Source organism: Carassius gibelio, chromosome B21 (genome assembly GCF_023724105.1).
Source record: "Carassius gibelio isolate Cgi1373 ecotype wild population from Czech Republic chromosome B21, carGib1.2-hapl.c, whole genome shotgun sequence".
NCBI lineage: Eukaryota > Metazoa > Chordata > Actinopteri > Cypriniformes > Cyprinidae > Carassius > Carassius gibelio.
This window is the reverse complement of record NC_068416.1, coordinates 23,516,084-23,536,793: the sequence shown is the minus strand read 5'-3', so window position 1 is coordinate 23,536,793 and position 20,710 is coordinate 23,516,084. Positions and strand designations below refer to the sequence as shown.

Below are 20,710 nucleotides of genomic sequence, written 5' to 3'. Positions count from 1 at the left end.
CCTGCCGTGTCTCGCCTTAATATAAACACACACTGTTATCAGTATTATTTTGGACAAAGTTTTGCACATTTCACTTCAATGTACACTGACGCATGCCTCGTGAATTAGCAATGTGGAAACGGTGGTTTGTTACTGCAGCAATATCACGTGCTATAAATCTCTCCGTTCCAAAATATTTGGTTCATAACATCAATCTTTGATTCAGGTGTTTGTGCAACCGTGCCCTGAAGATTTAATAAAAGTCTGGGTAGGCCTAAGTTTAAAAAAGTAAGAAATAGGAAAGTATGTGAGAAGTGAGATCAAAATTACCTTGCTTGCTTCTTTCCGCCATTTCACCTCAGTGCGAGAAAAAAATGCATCGATTCTTCTGCGGCTAGTTGCATATCTCCGCCATCTTTTTGAAACTTGTGTATGTTTGGGTCTGGTGAATGAATTAAATACACGAATGTTCACGAAATGAAAGTTGAACTCATGGTGTGTATACACAGCTAATGTATTTTATCTTACCAAATATGTAAATGTAAAAATTACTTATTTCCCGAAAATGTTTGCATTATTATTATTATTATTTTTAATATTAAATATTTACCTCGTGAGAGGTGGGCTGCGATTTATCTTCAGAAGTATCCATTTCTCATTTGTACACATACATCAGTCTGTTTCATCGTTATTTTCACAACATATTTTATTATTTTATACAGTAAAAAATACGTGACTAATTTTAATATCTGTTTAATCTGATAATAAATGCAAAACAATAACAATATGCTGCTCATAGACAGATAATTTAATTATGCTGCAGATCTTTCACAAAACAGATAAACAGATAAAAACACACATGAATGCAAACAACGATCTTTTATTTAAGGCAAACCTACGATAATTATATTACGTTTAATTGTACAGTTAGTTATGAATTACGTTATCAAATAAAGTTAATAAAACAGGCTTTATCAGAAATCTCTGTGCATCGTTTGACAGTCAGAAACATTTATCTTACATAACAGAACAAAACCAGCTCTTCGAAAATGAAAAGTATTGCATATTTGAGTGGTTTGTGTTTAAAAGAAGAAATCCCTGTGGACCTGACCGGACGCTGATCCGCATAATCAACAGAAGAATAAAGCAATCTCCGCGTTGTATCTTGATGAATTTCCACACAGAGGTACGCAAAATATAGGGAGGATGTTTCCCCATGTTTTTGATATACCACTATCGGCTGTTTAATTTGAAAATCATTAATTATATACATCTACCCAAGTTTCGTATGTAAGTTTCCCTTACAGTCAATGCGAGCGTCGCAAGACCGGAAATAAGTACGCACACACTCGCGTTGCTGAAGCTCACCGGCGCCATCTTGTGCACCTAGCCCAATGGTCGTCAATTCACTGTGAGTCTGTGTATCGTAGCAACGAGCACAGGCTGTGCTGTTATGAAACCAGTGGGAAAATAAATCTCCTGTATTGTTTATATATTTCGTGTGTTAATGTCTCTATGTGATAGAATTATTATTATTATTGATACAAATAATTCTAGCCGGCTCAGCCAAACTTTATCAGTTGGCGGCTCAATTTGGCTTAGGAAATTATTGGCTGGCGGCAACTGAAATTCTAAATGGCGCAAATGGCGGCGGCTTCGGGGTCTAGTTTGACTAACCAGGCGTGAGTTTGCAGTTGTTGAATTGTTCAAACTGACAAGATGTTTGGTGATTTATCTCTTACAGTCTTCTGCTAACATCATTATACATGTTTTTGTAGAGCACCAAAGTTATTGGTTTTATTTGGTGAAAAACATCAGTGTTTCAGTTCTGATTAGAGTCATGTGTGATTAGACTTTAGTTTATTTGCAGGAGTTGAATCTTCTTTGTATTTTCCTCACAGGACCGGAAGCTACAGGTACAAACATGGAACTACTGGGGTTCTGACGAAGACCGTGACTCCTCTGAACCTGGAGGTGGTGGAGGAAAGCGTGCAGACTATGGACACCTCCTGAGATGACACAACCCACCACACTTTGATCTGTTTGTTTCCCCCATAACCATTGACCTCAAGTCTTGTGTGGTGGTTTAAAAAGTTTTCATTATTTCCAATAAAAGTTTCCAAACGTTGCGAAGTTCGTGTCTTTCTTGTACACCAATTATCATTTATTTCAAATAACCTATGATTTTTTTGTTTTTAGTATGGCAGGCAAATTCAATTTTGGTAAAATTTCTTTATATGGGTTTTTCATGCTCACCCAGGATGCATTTATATACGATTAAAAAAATACAGTAACACAGTAATGTGAAATTTTAATAAAATGTAAAATAACTTTCCTATTTGAATCTGTTTTAAAATGCAATTTATTCCTGTGATGAAACATTACTCCAGTCTTCAGTGTCTCATGATCATTATAATATGCTGATTGTCTGCTTTATGTGATAAATGATAGTACTTTTATTTGCTCTTCACCAGGGGGCGCTAAAGAGAAACCGTAGTAGATAATATAAATTCTCAATTCATAATAATTGGGGCATTTTTCTTCAGAAAATCTAATATAAACAACACTAATGGAAATTAATTAAAATGCTTCAGATGTCCTTCAAAACAAAGCTGACACAAAGTCAATATTTGCAGTTACATTTTATAGTTAATTACACATTTAAACATGAGCAAATGCTTCATAATTCCTTAAAAATAAAATATCTTCGGATACAATGAATACTTTCTTTTGGTAGATATTTGACCAGAGGACAAAACTGCTGAACCCACCATCCAACACAAGTGTTTCCTCACTAAACACTCAACAATTGTATGTGTGTGTGTGTGTATCAGAAACAGAAAGAGATAAGTAATGAAATCTAAGGCTCTTTAAATGCTGTTATGAATATAAGCCTACAGTAAAAGTATGTATAAATGGAACCACCTTGCTTTGACATCATCAACATGAGGCCCTGGTCACCTGACCTAACCAACTTTCTCTAAACCAATCAGCATACAGCACTGTGAAACATCATTTGAAGGCACAACAGAATATATTGGTATTCCCTTCAATACAAATCTAGAGAAACGCTCATCTTAAAGCAGCATAGACACTGTTGGCATTCCCTCCTTACTCAATTCTAGATCTTTCTAAAGCTTGATCAGTTGGACTGAGAGCGCAGAAGAGATCACAGGTTTGCACAATGGTTCTCCTCATTGCTGCAGGTGTGTGTGAGTGTGTATCAGGTGCTGGACGTCCACAGGTGCATCTGTTTGGCGAACTGCAGGACGAAGCTGATGTCGGGCCGCTGGTCAGGATCTGGGTTGATGCACATACTGACCAGATCTCTGAGCTGCAACACATACAAGGTGTGTACTTTACAGCACTGTTCATATGCTTTTTCTTCACGATATGATTGGGCTGTGTAACAAAACATAGTGAGTTGACTACCTAGACAGCATCTTCATTCTACTTCTGATATTTTTAAACACCATTGTTAAAAAGTTTGAGGTCAGTAAGATCAAAATCATAAGGTACAAAGTTGCAATTAATTGTTTTTTTTTTTTACTGTGGTGGAACAAACTTCTATTTATAGTATTATGAAGCAAATGCTATTGACTCGTTTAATTAATTGCATGCTCTGTTGCAAATACATCATTCAGCACTATAAGTGACAATAGCTCTAGTAGTTCTAATAGCTCTAGAGCATCATGCACGGTTGTGCTCACTGGAGTATTGAGATGTTAGCTCATGGTTTTCATAACAGAGGCATGTAATGCTGTGTGTGTGTATGTGTGTGTGTGTGTGTGTGTTGTACCTTCTGTGAGTAGTGCTCTGAAGGCAGAGGAGGGTAATCGCACTGTTCGATCTTGTGGCACAATGAGAGCAGGTTCATCTTGTCGCTGTAGAAGGGGCTCTGCAGAGCTGCCATCTAAAAGACACAAATATTACTCATCAAAATATAACTATGTCTCTTTCTGTGGTTCTTGCTTGTATTGCTTACTATTTGACAGTATTACTGTTCCACTGTTCTAGTGGCTGTACTTTCAATACAATGTATTTCAGTATTTATTCTAGTACAGTGCCTTGCCATATACTTCAATTGCAAGTGCATTTCTGTAAAACAATTTGTGTTTGTTTATATATATTAAGGGGCACATTCAAATAATTTTATATGGTAATCAACAGTTGACCTTAATTTGTACTGAATTTTATTGGTAATTTTGTTTTGGTAGGATTACAAAAGATTTCTATTTCAAATACATGCTATTTTTAACTTTCTGTTCATCAAAGAGTCTTGGGGGGAAAAATCGTATTTTCCTCAAAAATATTAAAAGGGGGGGGGGGGGGGTGAAATGCCCATTTTCACTCAATCTCCTGTTAATCTTGAGTACCTATAGAGTAGTACTGCATCCTTCATATCTCCAAGAAGTCTTTAGTTTTATTATATTTATAAGAGAAAAACAGTCTGTGCCGATTTAAAAAAATAGTCTGTGTGGAAAAACACGAGCGTCTGGAGGCGCGACGTGTGGGCGGAGCTAAAGAATCACGAGCGCGAGTAGGCTTTTGCGTTGAGAGCGTTTGGAAGTTGTGATATTACCGTGAGGAAAAAAAAAACATCCAAAATAAACCATGGCTAACAGTCAGATTCAGCCGTTTATTTATGATCCAGAATCAGATCCCGAGGCTGAAACTGAACGAGAGCAGCATCAGCAATGACTAACGTTACAGCAGGACGTCTCTATGTGGTATGTGATGTGTTGATGTGCTTACGCGCCGATAGCTAAGTTAACAACACAGAGTTATTTGAAGCAGTTTTACTCACCGCCTGCGGTTCCAACACACGATCGTGACCCTTTTTCGTTGGGACTGAATTATCCTTAAGAAATAAACGATACGCAAATCCGGCGTCAAACTGGGCCTTGTTGTTTACAAGCATCTTCGAAATGCAGGGAACATATATAAGGAAATTCCGCTCCATCTAACGTCATACAGACCCATACTCAAAAAAAACTTTCAGAAACTTGTGACAAACCGGAAGGAGTATTTTTGGAACAGAAATACTCCTTCAAACGTACAACTTAATTTTTGAAACTTTGTCCATGTTTAGCATGGGAATCCAACTCTTTAACAGTGTAAAAAACTCAGTATGCATGAAATAGCATGTCACCCCCCCTTTAAGCAGCAGAAACTGTTGGCAGCATTTATAATAATCAGAAATCTTTCTCAAGCAGCAATATAGCATATTAGAATGATTTCTGAAAGATCATGTGACACTGAAGATTGGTGTAATGATGCTGAAAATTCAGCTTTGCATCACAGGAATAAATTACATTTTAAAACATATTCGTATAGAAAATAGTTATTTTAAATTGCAATAATATATCTAACTTTTTACTGTAGTTTTGATCAAATAAATGCAGCCTTGGTGAGCATAAGAGACTTATTTAAAAAAATACATTCACACTTATGGATACTAGCATGAAGAAATGACTGTATGTGTTTGTGTACCTCATAAAGCAAGCAACCCAAGGACCAGATGTCTGATTTGAAGTTGTAGCCGTTTTCATGAATCCTCTCAGGAGACATGTAATATGGAGTTCCAACTGTAAAAGACAGATACAAGTTAAGCAGGTATGCAGTTCCTGTGTATTTGCATATTTATATTGACTGGCTGGTTTAGTTATTTCACTCCACTCAGTACATGCATGAAGTGTGTGTTTATCTGAGTGTTTGTGTGGAGGTCAGTTGTACCAAGAGAGTGCGCAGCAGTGGTTTTGGAGCTAAAGAATCGACCTAGCCCAAGGTCACCGAGTTTGACCTCTCCAGTAGCTGTGATGAAGACGTTGGCTGGTTTTATATCTGATGCACACACAAACATGTACAGAAGAACAAAATAAATGAGTGCACATTGATAGGAAAAATCATATGTGTCTGTATTAGAAAGAAAGTGGATTTACCTCGATGCATGACTCTGCGTGAGTGCATGTGTTCCAGCGCGCTGCACAGCTGCACAAAATACTTCCATATCGCTCGTTCAGGAATCAACCTCCGCTTCTTCTTAAAATACTACACACGACAGGGTTATTATCATGAACTAAAACAAATGATAAAACCATAAACATTTCCTTTGCTTGAAATAAAATATTAACTGAAATAAAATGTAAAACAAATGTATTTTATTTCATCCAGTTACAGAGACATTAATTTTAAGTTGCAGTGTTAAAGCAGCTAAATAAGCTAATACTAAAACTGATCAATGACTAAAAAGAAATTGATAATACTAATAATGCTAAAAAAATTGCAACTTAATAAAAACTATATACGTGTGTGTGTGTGTGTGTGTGTATAAATACACACACACACACACACACTAAATAATTAGAATAATGCAAAAAAAGTGCAACTGAATAAAAACTACAAATACATATTCAATAAAACTAATAGAATGGACAAAAACACACAATAAAATTGCTAAAATAATGACCAAAATAAAAATAGTAAATACAAAAATAAAATCGAATTCAAAATATTGAAAGAAACTATAAAAAGAGTATAAGAAAAGGCATTATATGAATAAACTAATACTAAAAAACTACAACTTAATTAAAACAATATATATAATTAAAAAAACTAAAACAAAAAAATGACTTAAAAAAAACAACAAATTTACAAAAAATAAAACTAAAATTAATATTTAAACAGAACTTTAGATCATATTCGAAACATCAACAAATATTATTAACAAACATGAACAAAAAAATAAAAAAAAACAACACATGCACATTTAATGACATTCTTTTGTTTGTTTAATGTGTTGCCTGACACTGACCTTAATCATCTGTGAAAGGTCACCAGCGCCTGCTAACTCCAGAACGATATTCAGCTCGTGTCCTTCTATAAACGAGTCCAAATACTTAATGATGTTTGGATGGTTCAGTTGCTGCAATCACAGAATGAAAAAACAAACCTCACCAAACTCTCAAAAACAAAGACACTTGTTTGAGTTTAAAAACGCACGCTGCTAACCTTCAACAAGTCGATCTCTTTAATGCAGTCCTGCCGGGCTTTAGCATCCATCATTTCAAAGAACTGAGAAAACAACACAATATTACAACATCCACCCGGAAGCACGGTTGTGTCAAATTGGGTAATTGAATGTTGAGCAATGGATGATAAAATTGGTTCTTGGTTCATTCGTCACACTGGCAATGTAAGATAAGGTCAAGTGCACTGCATTATAGACAGTTTTCTCTGGTTAAACACTGCACATTTTGCATGCATTATACATTAGAATACAAGCTGCAACAGTATGAGTAAAATGGAATTAAAAGACATGTAAATGCTCACCTGTACTTTTTTTAGTGCCACTTGCTGGTTGTCCAGTAGACAAGTGGCTTTATAGACCTCACTAAACTGACCACGGCCGATCTTTTTCTCGATGAGGAAGTTTGACATCAATGAATAGAATCCATATCCTAACATGTTCCTCTGAGAGACAGACAGAGGAACAGAAAGAGACAGTGAGAGTCAGAGCGGTGTGGTAATATCAGTATTATCAATGCGATGATTCATAAAAGCTTCTGTCTGCTGTTGTAATAACAGTGTGTGTGGCCGCGTGAGCCCAGGCTTGTGCCCGCAGCTGCACGTGTGTGTGTGTGTGTGGTCAGATCTGGTCGTTCTGTACCGGCACTGTGTAATTTTGATTCTGATCTTGAAGGCTGTTCTGCTCCATAATGACATTCCAGACCTGCAGGCAAACACAAAGGACAGAGTCAATCAAAAGGCGTCTGCTTTATCAAACGGGTCGTTTCATTTCCAGATGGCTGCTTTGTTTAATTCTAGTTTTTCAGTAACGATAAAAACAATCCTTAGCCGTTCAAACAAAGCCTGAGAATAAAAAGCAGCTGTCAGTGCTTTAAAACAGCAGTGGATTATGACAGATGAGAGCAAAATAAAAAATGTAACTTTGTGGTATAAATCATCCTGCGTTTTTGTTTAAAAAGATTGGGATCGATAAGATGGTTAATTGATTTATTTCTTTTTGAGGAAATGGAAAGAAGCTATGCTCAGCAAAGCACCAATTTTTTTTGTCTAAAAATACAATTAAAACAGCAAAATTCTGAAATATTCAAATAACTTAAAATAAGTGTTTTCTATATATTTGAAAATGTTATTTATTTCTGTGATGCAAAGCTGAATTTTCCTCCAGTCTTCAGTGTCACATGATCCTTCAGAAATCTCTTTAATATGCTGATTTGCTGCTCAAGAAATATTTCTTATTATTATCAATGATTTTTTTTGGTGAATAGAATTGTTTTCAAAAGCATCATCATCCTTTATAAATGTCTTCACTGTCACTGTCAAAATTATGTGCATGCTTGCTAAATACATTTTTAATTTCTTAAAAAAACAAAACAAAGACTTACTGAACCCAAATCGATCAGGGTTGTCCACTGATTTTTTAATTTATGCTTATTTCAAAATGTTTAATGCAAGTAAAATGCAGTATTTTTCTTTACTAAATGAAAAGTTGCTTGCTTAATTTTATACTATATTGTGAATATTCAATATATCACCCAGAGCTATGCTGCATCCAAAAAGTCTAAAACCACTACTATTTATGCCACTAAAATATGAATAAAATTTTACTTAAAGAGAAATTAAACACTTATCTTGGCTCTGAGCAATTAACACCAACACCCCCGCACCCCAATTTATAAAGTGATAAGCAGCAGGAAATTATGAAACACATGCATTTAGACAAATTCTTCCTGTCTCTTATCATCGTTTTAGCATTTTATTTTTTCCAAAACACCCACTCTCAAAATACTAGGGAAATTCTTTAAAACTTTCTTTACAGAAACACATGACAGATCAAAAGATTGCATTGAGAAAAGAGTGCATTGAAGTGTGTGACTTCTAGAGAAGGGCAGGGATACACCATTCCACTTTATCCTGATAAGTCATCTGGATACCTGCAAGATGATGCTTTACATAATCATGCCTAACAGACCGGATCGGTTGCGCCTCACTTAAATCTAACCTATTAAAAAAGGTCTGTTATAGTTTCAGTACCTATCCAGGTATCAGATTAGTGTAACCTGAGTAAAGTGTTCCAGAGAATACATTGTGAGTGTGCTGTATGTGCACAGACGCATGGGAACAGGGGTGTGTATGAGTGTGTATGAGTCGTCTTCAGGGCACATGTTCTCTTCCACACTGTACGGCTTGACATGTACAAACAGCTCCTGTTTTATTTTAAACAAACTCCCGAGAAACCTACTGACCCACATTCACAAATACACACAAACACAAATGACTGTTCCTGTAACATTCCGTACCTAAGAGGCATAATAAAAACTAATTAGCAGAATGAGCATATGTTGAACTCATTTTTAAGTGTGTTTCTGTGTGCACATATATTAGTGCTGTCAAATGATTAATCATGATTAATCGCATCCAAAATAAGTTTTTGTATACACAATATATATGTGTGCTGTGTATATTTGGTATAACACATACATGTAAATATTTAAGAACACTATGTTTATATATATATATATATATAATAGAAATAGAATAAATGCATATGCATGTAAATATTTCCAAAATATATAGTGCATGTGTGTGTATTTATACATGCATAATAAATATACGCAGCACACATACACTAATTAATCGGTTGACAGGACTAATATATAAATATATATATACACACACACACACACACACACACACAGTTATACCTATCTTTTGATATAAAGTTATGTAGATAAAGTTAGATCAAGTTTTTTGGATCTAGATAGATGTGTTAAAAACAGGTCTACAGAAGGAGAGAAAAAAGAGAGAAAGATTTAGTGGAAGGGAAGGAGAGGGTGGTCCTGTACCAATTTCCTTTCATTCATGTGAAGAAAATGCACAGGAAGAATTCTATCTTACCCCCTGAAACAGTGCCTCTCTTCTCTCTCTTTCTCTCTCTCTCTCTCTCTCTCACACACACTCAAACACACACACACACACACACACACACACACACAAACACACACACACACACACACAAAGGAACATTATAACAAAGAGACACACTTCTGGACATGCAGTTCTCTGTTCAAACACACACCACTGTGTTTGTTTCCAAAACCACACTGCTTATGTTTGCTTTCGGTGTTTTCAGATGGGTTTGAGGTGACACTGAATCACATTTTTCTTAGAAACCCTATACTTAGAAACACGTCAAGCATCATTTTGCTAATTCTTATCTACACAGGAATTTTATAACGATGGCTATGTTTAGAATTGCATATGACACAACTCTTATAAAAGAGTATACTGTTTCTAGCATGTGGCTTTTCTGGATAGGGAAGGGTGTAGTAGATCAGATGCATAAAAATAAAAAAATACTGTTATTTTAAATATTACACTTTTATTGTGTAAAAATGCTACAATAGTAAACGTGTTAATTGGTTAAATGTTAGTTACTTTTACCTAACTTTTTTTTTTTTTTTTTTTTTGCATGCAAAAACTATGAATTATATAATTTACGGTAGAAAAAGTATGGACAGGCCACTTATAGGATGAGCTCTGATTCAACAAGTGGTTTTCTGTTTTACTGCCTTCTATTATTATAAGAATAGATGTTGGTATAGGTATTAACAGATACTATAAAACTATAGAAGTATAGTATAGAAACTATAGAATTTTAGAAGTCAATGGATACCGTCAACTATTTGGTTATCTGCATTCCTCAAAATATCTTATTTTGTGTTCACAGAAGGAAGAAACGCACACGGGTTTGGAACAATTAGAGAGTGAACCATCCCTTTAAGATTGTGGATATAAAGGATCTAAGATTAGCAGTGGTCTTGAAGAAGTAAAGTGCGCGCGGTTCGAGTCTCTCTGGTGAGTCATGCACGCGCATCTGTTTCCGCTCGGTACAATGCTACAGATCTAAAAACTCAATAGCAGAAACCCCCGTCACATATCCCCAATCTCACTTCCAAAAAGCCCCGAGCGTGTACAGAAACCCACACACACACGTCTGATCAAACAGACCTGCATGATTAAATCATTCGATTTGATGGAAGAAGCCCACATCAGTTCTGCATCGTAACCTGTCACAAAAATGAAAACGTTGGACCTAATTTGATTAGCACTGATCTACTGTGCTTGGATGAAAACAACATAACGTACAGTTAAAGTCATTAATCACATGCATATTCTCACTACATGCCATAACTAGGCCTAATTATTCTTTAAAGCCTTAATAATTTGACAGGAAGAGAAGCCGTGAACTAGGTAGGTGACACATTGTGTCAACTAGTTAGGTAGTCAAGTTTATGCTGTTTTAGTAATATTGTTAATTAATATTCTGAAGGTTTGCTTATTTATTGCGAGTTACTGAATTCCACGTGATTTTATATCTATGTGATTTTATGTAGCCTATTTTTAATTGCATGTTTAATATAAATGTTTAATTGTATTTATTGCTAGCATGCAGTGTTTTTTGCGTAACATGTTTCCTGTAACTGCATGAGTCATATCGATAAAAAAAAAATAAGGGGGGAAAGCTATTTTGTGTCCAACAACACGTGAAAGGATACAAACAAACTGTGTGTGTGGGCGGAGTCAGAACTGCAGCTTTTCCTTATAAAAAACAAGCGCTCTTCAGTGCGATCATACAAACAACTAAACATTAAAAGCGACTTATTATCAGAATAAATAAACCATAATGACATGCAATAGTTAATTCAGAGCAGTAAGTTATATCTGCACATATAATCGAAGTTACAATGTGAAGGTGGGTGTTCCCGTTGAACTAGATGAGCATTTATTTATACTTAATGTGTTTTATTCCCTATACAACATTTACAGTGCGATGCGATTGTTTTGGGTTTATTTATTGCCGTTAAATCTTCTGGAAACATATCAACGAGCGGAACTAGGCCCTTGTATTCAGAAAACAGATGCATGAACTTTCAAAACAGATCTACTTTCCGCGCAAGAGCATTGTTAGACGTGAACTATGAGATACTTACAATGCCTACCATTCGTCGTTCCATGTAAACTAGTTTAATCCAAAGCAACTCAAAAGCCTTGTGTTCATTTAGTTTTTCAATTCTCTTTTTCTTATTGCTGTACTGCGACATTATGCACCCCGTGAATAATTTGACACGATATCTTCTAAAAGAGCAGCACGTTGTGCAACTGTAATGCCATATCGCGAGCGTCACGAGCGTTTTCACAGCAAATTGGGTTAAAAGTCACGCAGTAGTTCCACTTACCTGTCCAGCGCGGTGCCTCAGACATTTACAGGAATGAAAAATGCTGCGAAGCCCCTTTGGTCAGTTTCCAGACAATGTCACGGGCCACGCAAGTTTGAGTCACACCCCGCGCATCACATGGCTGTGATCTGTGACTACAGTAACCCACAGCTCGTGCCCTTCACTTTCTCAGCGAGGAAAAAAGCTTGGTAATTCAGATATTTTGTTTCATAGTTTATGATAAATAATGACATTATGATTAATTTTTTTGTAGTCTTACTAGTAGTATTTACAGTAAGTCATGTTATTTTTTTTGCATTATTTATTTTAGATAATTAACAGAATAATACCAAAAACATATTATTATAATTATAAATGAGTAAATAAATAACAATAATAAGGGGTCTGACAATTACTATATTATTTATTTAATTTAATTTATTTGACAATATCACAACTGCTTCATAAAAATAATAATAAATGTTGACTTTTATTTTTCAAAATTTTTATATCCTATTAGTAGTAGTGGTTATATTGACAAAAAAAAAAAAAAAAGGATGTTGTGTCTGTAAGAAATGCATAAATTAAGCTCTGCAGACTAATACGTCCCAACCTAACCTTTAAGATGGGTAATTCAGACAGGTCTATGACAGCATCATGACGACATTTGTTTCACTATAACCCCATGTACAATAATGATACATCAGCAAAACCCCCAGACTTTTCATGTGGCCTGCTATGGTTTATGGAAAGCGGACCCACACCTTTCTTGAGTTTGCAGCTCTCCCACCTCTCTCGGTCTCTTGCACGCACACTCGCTCATTTCAACCAAATAGTTGTCATTTTTGTGGGGAAATTATGAGCAAATACCTTTCCAACATGTGTCTGCCTTTAACACACAAACACTCACTCAAAGTTAGCTGTTGCAGACAGACGTATTTGACGTGTTGTACTGGAGGAAGTGACAAAATCTCTGTTTATTGGCATTAAAAAAGAATGACAAGACTGTATAATGTGTGGATTTTTATGATTCTTTATTGAGCACAGTCATCAGGCATCTCAGCAATTTGAAATTCACTAGCGCCCCCTCGAGGTCTCAGACAGTGGGGGGAAAGGGAGAGAGCCTGCATTGCCTTCATATTTTTGGACAAAGAATGCAATGAATATATTAATCATTCAGACCACGACTAGCCAGAACATTTGTGGGGCACTAGGCAAGTTCAAGAAAATGGGTGTAGAAATTATATTGTAGGCTATAATATACTTTTTATAATATAAAGCCCATATATTATAATACACAATGTTAATTTAAGTAAATACATTTACATTTTACTGTTGAATATGTTTTACACTCTTTACCAGTGTATGTGTATCAGAATATGACCACTTTAGAACATATTCTTAAAGTTTGCCAAGTAAATATGCAAGGACAAAAATATCATAATAATACAAATAAACAAGTAAATAAATACAAAGATACTTAAATCACGTATGTAGGCCTAAATGCTTTCCATGTAGTTGTCTGTGGGAAGGAGAGCAGTGTGTCCTGTAATCTCCCCTCCATAAAAGCACACATGCGTAAACACAAACCAGACACACACGTACACACGTGCTTCCTCGTGGTAAACACTTGGTCGAACCACAACCACAAGCATGAAATGTGCAGCATATAGAAATAGTCCAAATCAAACACCACTCATTCATTATTATTTTCTATGTTCTTCTTCCTCTTTCCACCTTCCGGTTGATTTATTATTATTATTATTATTATTATTATTATTTATTTATTTTTATTTGAAGATTGTGCATAATTTTAAAGAACGCCCTAACGAAGAGAAACTCTGAAAATATTTTCTGCAGTACAGCCCTAAGACTTCATTAGCAGCTAATAAAAGATGCGGTCATGGAAGAAAGACCGCAGCGAATCTCTTTCTCTGTTTGATGCTGTGACCGCGTATCTCCGCAAACCTCTCCAGCTCTGGCTGACTTCAGTCTCAGCTCGTAACTGCACAATGCAAACCACAATCACCTCAGTACGGATCAGGATAATTACACTGGACAAACTTTACACACGCAAACACCCATACTCACACAAAAGAAGAAAACAACCCACCAGAGTCAAAATAATCAAACGCCAGTGCTGAATAAACAAACATTTTTTTTTTCAGAATGTGAATACTTTATTTAAGCCTAGTTAATCTTGTTCAGAGAGTTCAAAAAAAGTTGCCACATCTGATTTTCCTCTGTGCACATATGGGTGTATGTAGGCTTGTTTAAGTGTGTTTACTGTTCAGTTCAGTCATGATGTTTAGACTCTTAATGACTTCATATTGATAACACACTACTGTTCAAAAGATTGGGGTTGGTGGGAAAAGTTTTTTTTTTCATTTAGTCTCTTTTGCTTACCAAGGCTGCATTTATTTGATCAATGATACATTAAAACTGTAATATTGTTAAATATTATTGCAGTTTTAAATAGCTGTTTTCTAATTACTGTAAAATGCTATTTATTCCTGTCACGTCAAAGCTGAATTTTCAGCATCATTACTCCAGTCCCCAGGGTCACGCGATCCTTCAGAAATCCTTCTAATATGCTGATTTGCTGCAAAAAAATTTTTATTATCATTGTCAGTATTGAAAACAGTTTTTTTTAACTTAATATTGTTGTGTAAACTGTTTTGATGAATAGAAAGTTTGAAGTCTTTACTGTAATTTTTGATCAGTGCCCTCTTACAAATCATATTAGACATTTATATATGACCAATTAGATAGAAATGCCATTTCCAAGATGACTTTTGGATGCAACTTGCATAAAAAACAATGATTTCAGTGACAGTTTACCAATTGCATATTGATACACTACTTTTAAAATGTAAAAGGCATCATATAGTCTATGATATGCAGTATGCAGTACATACTATGCTAGCATTCTGAGTTCCATTCCAAATCAAATTGAAATGGAATGACAGCAAAAGACTTACTGTGAGATTCTCTTTGCTTCAGTTAATGAATGATAGTTATACACAGATCTTAAGAAAATATATAAATAATCAAATGTTTAAGAGTGGTAGAGGAACTCAGAAGGCATTTGGGAGTTTGTGTTGTGACTGTGTTGTGCTAATGTGTTGAGTGTGTGTTGTGATGGAGAGGTGCCGGTGGGGCTGGATGGGCTCAGAGATCTGTGGGATAGTTGGGGTGAAGGCACTGATGGGGATGTGATGGTGGAATTGTCTGAAACATTGTCCACTCCCACGCTCTCCTGGTATAGACAGCTTCTCCTGAATTTTGCACGGGTATTTTGGAACCATACCTGCAGAAAAAATAAAGACAAAATTAGACTTATTTACATATCATCTGTGATGGAGGGAATTCAATATTTCATATTTCAGTGAAATTGAAAACAAGAACATCTGACTTGTCTGTATTCAAAGGAATCAAATGATCAGTGTTGTAAATTCACTTTGATTAGTGACTTAGAAAAAGTGCCAAACCTACAAATAGTTTGTATTCATTTTTCATCATTATATTCATTTTCTAAACCCTACACTATTGAAGCCGGTTTTCCACCATGAAATAAAAAATAAATAAAAGCATTAATTGCAACTTTTTCTCTCATAATTCTGACATTTTATTAAAATTTTACATTTACATCTCACACTTCTAACTTGTTTTCTCGCAATTATGAAACCTTTGTTCCACCAAAAAATAAAAAAGGTAAATGCAATTTTTTTTTCAGTCCTTATCTTTTTTTTTTTTTTGTTCATTCTCATAATTGCTTGTTTTTTCCAGAATTACAAATCATAATTTTGTAATTGCGAGATCTTAGAATTCTGAAGTTTTTTCTTTCGTAATTCTGCAATTATGGAAGCTTGGATGGGATAATTAAAAAAAAAAAAAAAGCCAATTGTGACTTTTTATCGTACATATCTGACCTTTTTTCTTGAAACGAGGTTATATCTCACAATTTTGTCTTTGAGAAGAGAAGTCTGAATTGTGAGATGTTGACTCATAATTCATTATAAAGATGTAACAAGATTAGAAATTGTTAGTTGTAAACGAGATGTAAACTCACATTTACAATATGTTTATAAAAATTGTGAGATATAAACTCTCAATTCTTTAAAAAACAAGCTTCCATTCTAAACCTTTCAGTTTATTTCCATGCTTAAATGCCACATTTTTAATGTTGTCCCAGACTTTTGGATCCCACTGTATATCTAACTCAAACAGAGGTCCAGAGAGGTTTTTCTGACCTGGAGCACACGTTTGGTGAGGCCGGTTTTCTGGGAGAGCTCTTTGAGGTCTTTGGCATCTGGGTTGTGGTTGTGGGTGAAGAAGTTCTGCATGCTCCGCAGCTGGTGATGCTTGAAAGAGGTTCTCATGCGTTTGGACTTCTGACAGCTCACTCTCTCCGGCAAGTCCACACCCATGTCGCTCACATCTAGAGCGCACACAAACAGCTAATCACTGCTGACATGACTCACACTAAAGGCCAGGGCATTACACTCAACAATAGCAAACATTGTCTTCTCATTTTCATCTTCTGCATGCATATACTTGAGAATAAAAGTACCAGAACTATGACAATTTATTTTTAAGGACACTTTTATATAGAACATGGTTTACCACAGTCAATCTATAATATTTATAATAATAATGAATACATTTTTATAATGTGTGTATAAATATATATATATATATATATATGTGTATATATATATATATATATATATATATATATATATAGTGTGTATTTTTATATATATTAAGTAGTTTTACATATTAATATAAGTGAAAAATTGTATTAAAATAACAATTGTATTTTACATTTAAATTATATTTGTGTTTTATAGGATCTGGCTTTGTAATTGTTTGATAAAAAAATATTAATATTTGTATTCTGTAATATATGCAAAATATAGCCTATACTACTGTTAAGAATTTTTGAATAATTCAGTTTTTTTTTTTTTTTGACATGAAATGTCTTTTGTTAACCAAGGCTGCATTTATTTGATCAACATAAAAACAATTAATAATATTAATTTAAGGCAGTAATATTATGAAATGTTAGAATTTGTTTGAGTATACAGTCAGTGTATTTTGAGTATTCACATGATCCTTTATAAATCACTTCTTACATGCTGATTTGGTCCTTAAATATAAATTATGTTGAAGCTGTTTTTGCTGCTTCTGGAAATTATGGTGCATTTTTTCAGGATTCTTTGATTAATAAAAAAGTAAAATATTTATTTATTTTTGTTTTACTTACCCCAAACCTGGTACTTTGGTACTGTTTCTTGGTTTAATTAAATAATCAAATAAATAAGCATCTTATTTTTTCAGCTATTTTTAACAGCTTTGCTATTGCATTAATAAATTACACTTAAAATATAAAAAACTGTTACTTTAAACTGTAATACAATTTTACAGTATTACTATTTTGTATTGCATTTTTAATCAAATAAATACAGATTTGGTGAGTACAAGAGACTTTTGAAAACAGTTACTTAATCCATACTTTTGACATGTAAAAATACAGATTATGAATATATATATATATATATATATATATATATATATATATATATATATATATATATATATATATATATATATATATATATATATATATAACTAATATCTAAAATGCATTACCTGAATTATAAGCAACATGATCTGTTGCATCACAGTTTTTCCTCTTCCGGGCCCGTCCTCTGTGCACAGGGGTCCCTTCATTGCATGTGCCGCTCTCAGGGTTTGGCTCTCCTGGAGACATGTCTGAATAATACAAATCTGTATGACATTCCCTCTGCAGCATCATCTCGAAATGTACCCGGCAGTACACTGACGTCTCTCTCATCCCGTAGTGATCTCCAGTGAACAGCACTTTGTCGCAGGTGGCACAGGAGAAGCAGCTCAAATGGTACACCAGATCCCCGGCGCGCATCACTACCTCTGAAGCAGAGATTCCCAGGTGGCACCGTGCACATCTTTGCAAAGAAAACCTCCTACTTAAGAGAATACATCTTTATTATTCAGATAAATTTTACTGCATCAAGTGTGTGAAAACTCTGGACAGGGGTGTTGGGGCATGTTGTCACAAAACAATGGTGCAGGAGTTAGCTAGAATCTTTTGCATTTATTTTGTTTCATGAAATGCTATTTTATAATAATTCACATTTAATTTAAAATAATTATACAAAATATAATTCATGATATATATATATATATATATATATATATATATATATATATATATATATATATATATGTATTTCATTAAATGATAGCTCTTTTTTTTTTTTTTTTTTTTATCAGTATCAATAACAGCAGGTTCACATTGTGGTAAATTGCATTCCATATAGTGTGGGAACAAGGCCATAGGTCAACGTTCTTTAAAAGAATTGCATTTTTTGTTCTAGTAAATATTTGAAGGATTGAAACAATATTCTCTGAGGTAAGTGACATTAGCCCCTGTATGAAGTAATATCAGTGCGCTTCTGATGAGTAACAGTCTCGTTTCGAAGTTAAATAGAGAAGTTTATCTAAATATACATTTATTTTACCTGTAATAGTCTTCCTTACAGTAAATGTCTCCGTGTTTACTGAAGCACGTGAGCTCTGACTCCAGGTCAGCGTGACACGCGCTGCATTTCAAACAGCGCTCGTGCCACCGTCTGTCTGCCGCGAGCAGGTAGAAGCGATCTGAGATCAGCGCGCCGCAGCCCGCGCACATCGGAGACTCACAGCCCTGGAAGAAACGCCACAGCTAAACATTTATCGTCGTTATCAAACATACTGAGTTTAAGTTGTCATATATTTTACCAAAATCGGTTCATTTATAGCCTATATGCTTAAACTTCTCCTTCAAAAACTATATGAACATTTATATGAATAAATAGACTTATGTTTTGAAGCCGACAATTTCTTCCTTAATCAGCCTAAAAATAATTAATGTGTGGTTTACTGTACTAATTGTGCCATGCAGAACTTGCCAATGGTGTTAAATATAATTTAATAGGCTACTTTAAAACAACCGTCACTTTTCGTATGAATTAATTCTGTACATATTATAGGCTACTGAATTTATTATTCCATGTCTTGTGCAAAACTAATAAATACATTTTCTGGAAAATAATAAGATAAAAAAACGAAAAGGTATTTAATATTGTAACATTTAAATGAAAAGGTTTTATAAACACAAAATGATTATTTAACACAACTGGACTTGTTCAATTCACATATCGAACAAAAGACTGTTTACAACTGCACATTTTCACTTTTTACATTGCTAAAAGTTGAAAAAAATGAAATATGATTCATATTTACATTACAAAAGAATAAGATGAATTCTTACTGATTCATTGTTTTCCATGTTGTCATAGAGCAGTGAGGTCCTTCTGTCCCGCGGTGCAAGGATGAATGTCTATTTTAACTCTTTGGGTCAGAGAAATGATGAGATGTCTCCAAATAGGAGGTTATCCATGTGCTCGAGGATGTTCCACCTGTTCTATCTATCTATCTATCTATCTATCTATCTATCTATCTATCTATCTATCTATCTATCTATCTATCTATCTATCTATCTATCTATCTATCTATCTATCTATCTATCTATCTATCTATCTATCTATCTATCTATCTATCTACTTCACTCATAAAAAAATCTTTCAATATAAAATGCATTAAAAGGTAAAAACGTAAATAAAGGAAAGGAATATAACTCTCAGAGTCTAAATAAACTGCAATCAGAAACTTTGTTTGGAATAGCAGATTCCCAGTATGGATGTTTCTCCGTCTTCAGTTGCTCCCTTTTCTTTTGAGTAAGAGGTCCGTTAACTCAGTCAAGCTTTGAATAAGGTTACATCAGACCCCGTGCGCTTAGGGACGGGAGGAGGTATTACCGCTGTTTGCTCGCGCCTCATACAGACAGTCATATGGATCCTGAATCATGTTCATATTACTGAATCAGTGTTTAAAGGCAACTAATTAAAGTAAATTTAGGAGTAGCAAAAAATAACAAGTTTGTCCATATCCATATTCTATTCTATTGTATTCTATTCTATTGTATTCTATTCTATTCTGAAACGGCAAACTTTATTCAGACGTAAACAAGCCGTTAGGCCTAATCAATACAATACAGCCACAATAAAATTATAATAGAAACAATTGTCATCCAGTCAGAGATAATATGTGACGTCTATTATGTAGTCTTATATATATATTGACCCTCTAACTTTAACCCTCACTATTCTAATTCTATTCTTAAAAAAATCGAACTATACCTTTCTAATCTTTTTGTATTCTATTTTCTTTTCATTTATTATGAAATTGTATATGTGTGTGTAGTCTATGTGTAAAGACCTCTAACCCTAGCTTGCTCTATTCTTTTTTTATTCTATCTGTTTTCTTTTTATTTATTATATTATTTAAAAGCCCATGCTACGTGTACTGTGTTAACCTAACTGAGACTTGTTATAGCACTT

The 20,710-nt window shown here is 34.4% G+C and overlaps 3 protein-coding genes across 13 annotated transcripts in view; 1 reads left to right on the top strand and 2 right to left on the bottom strand.

Moving 5' to 3' along the window:
• Positions 1–2,112, top strand: part of LOC127986121 (proteasome subunit beta type-7-like) — a 52,939-nt gene extending 50,827 nt beyond the window's left edge. For 3 of the 4 annotated variants that reach the window (XM_052588346.1, XM_052588349.1, XM_052588348.1), the window contains one exon: positions 1,881–2,112. In XM_052588346.1, the coding sequence (XP_052444306.1) occupies positions 1,881–1,992 (112 nt within the window). In that variant the 3' untranslated portion in view covers positions 1,993–2,112. The remainder of the gene's footprint in view (positions 1–1,880) is intronic. The other variant, XM_052588350.1, reaches the window with a different exon arrangement.
• The window catches only part of LOC127986119 (serine/threonine-protein kinase Nek7-like), a 56,181-nt gene extending 43,783 nt beyond the window's left edge, over positions 1–12,398 (bottom strand). The window contains exons 1-10 of one of the 8 annotated variants that reach the window (XR_008160774.1): positions 12,000–12,202; positions 7,649–7,711; positions 7,312–7,452; positions 6,991–7,053; positions 6,794–6,904; positions 5,922–6,030; positions 5,716–5,823; positions 5,473–5,567; positions 3,779–3,892; positions 2,905–3,313 (exon numbers count right to left, since the gene is read on the bottom strand). Coding sequence is in view for 5 of the 8 variants with exons in the window: in XM_052588341.1 (XP_052444301.1) it covers positions 3,203–3,313; positions 3,779–3,892; positions 5,473–5,567; positions 5,716–5,823; positions 5,922–6,030; positions 6,794–6,904; positions 6,991–7,053; positions 7,312–7,452; positions 7,649–7,711; positions 12,000–12,110 (1,026 nt within the window). In the remaining 3 variants the exon portion in view is untranslated. Of the gene's footprint in view, positions 1–309; positions 392–2,904; positions 3,314–3,778; positions 3,893–5,472; positions 5,568–5,715; positions 5,824–5,921; positions 6,031–6,793; positions 6,905–6,990; positions 7,054–7,311; positions 7,453–7,648; positions 7,712–11,999; positions 12,218–12,245 lie in introns of those variants that run through there. The other 7 variants (XM_052588341.1, XM_052588340.1, XM_052588344.1 and 4 more) reach the window with 7 other exon arrangements.
• A 2,685-nt stretch (positions 12,399–15,083) lies between these two features.
• On the bottom strand, positions 15,084–19,730 carry LOC127986123 (LIM/homeobox protein Lhx2-like). Its single transcript, XM_052588351.1, has 5 exons — positions 19,582–19,730; positions 18,791–18,975; positions 17,880–18,235; positions 16,478–16,665; positions 15,084–15,534 (listed from the first exon to the last, which is right to left on the bottom strand). The coding sequence occupies exons 1-5, from the start codon at positions 19,597–19,599 to the stop codon at positions 15,283–15,285; spliced, it is 999 nt and encodes a 332-aa protein (XP_052444311.1). The 5' UTR covers positions 19,600–19,730; the 3' UTR covers positions 15,084–15,282.
• Between the last annotated feature and the right edge of the window lie 980 nt (positions 19,731–20,710).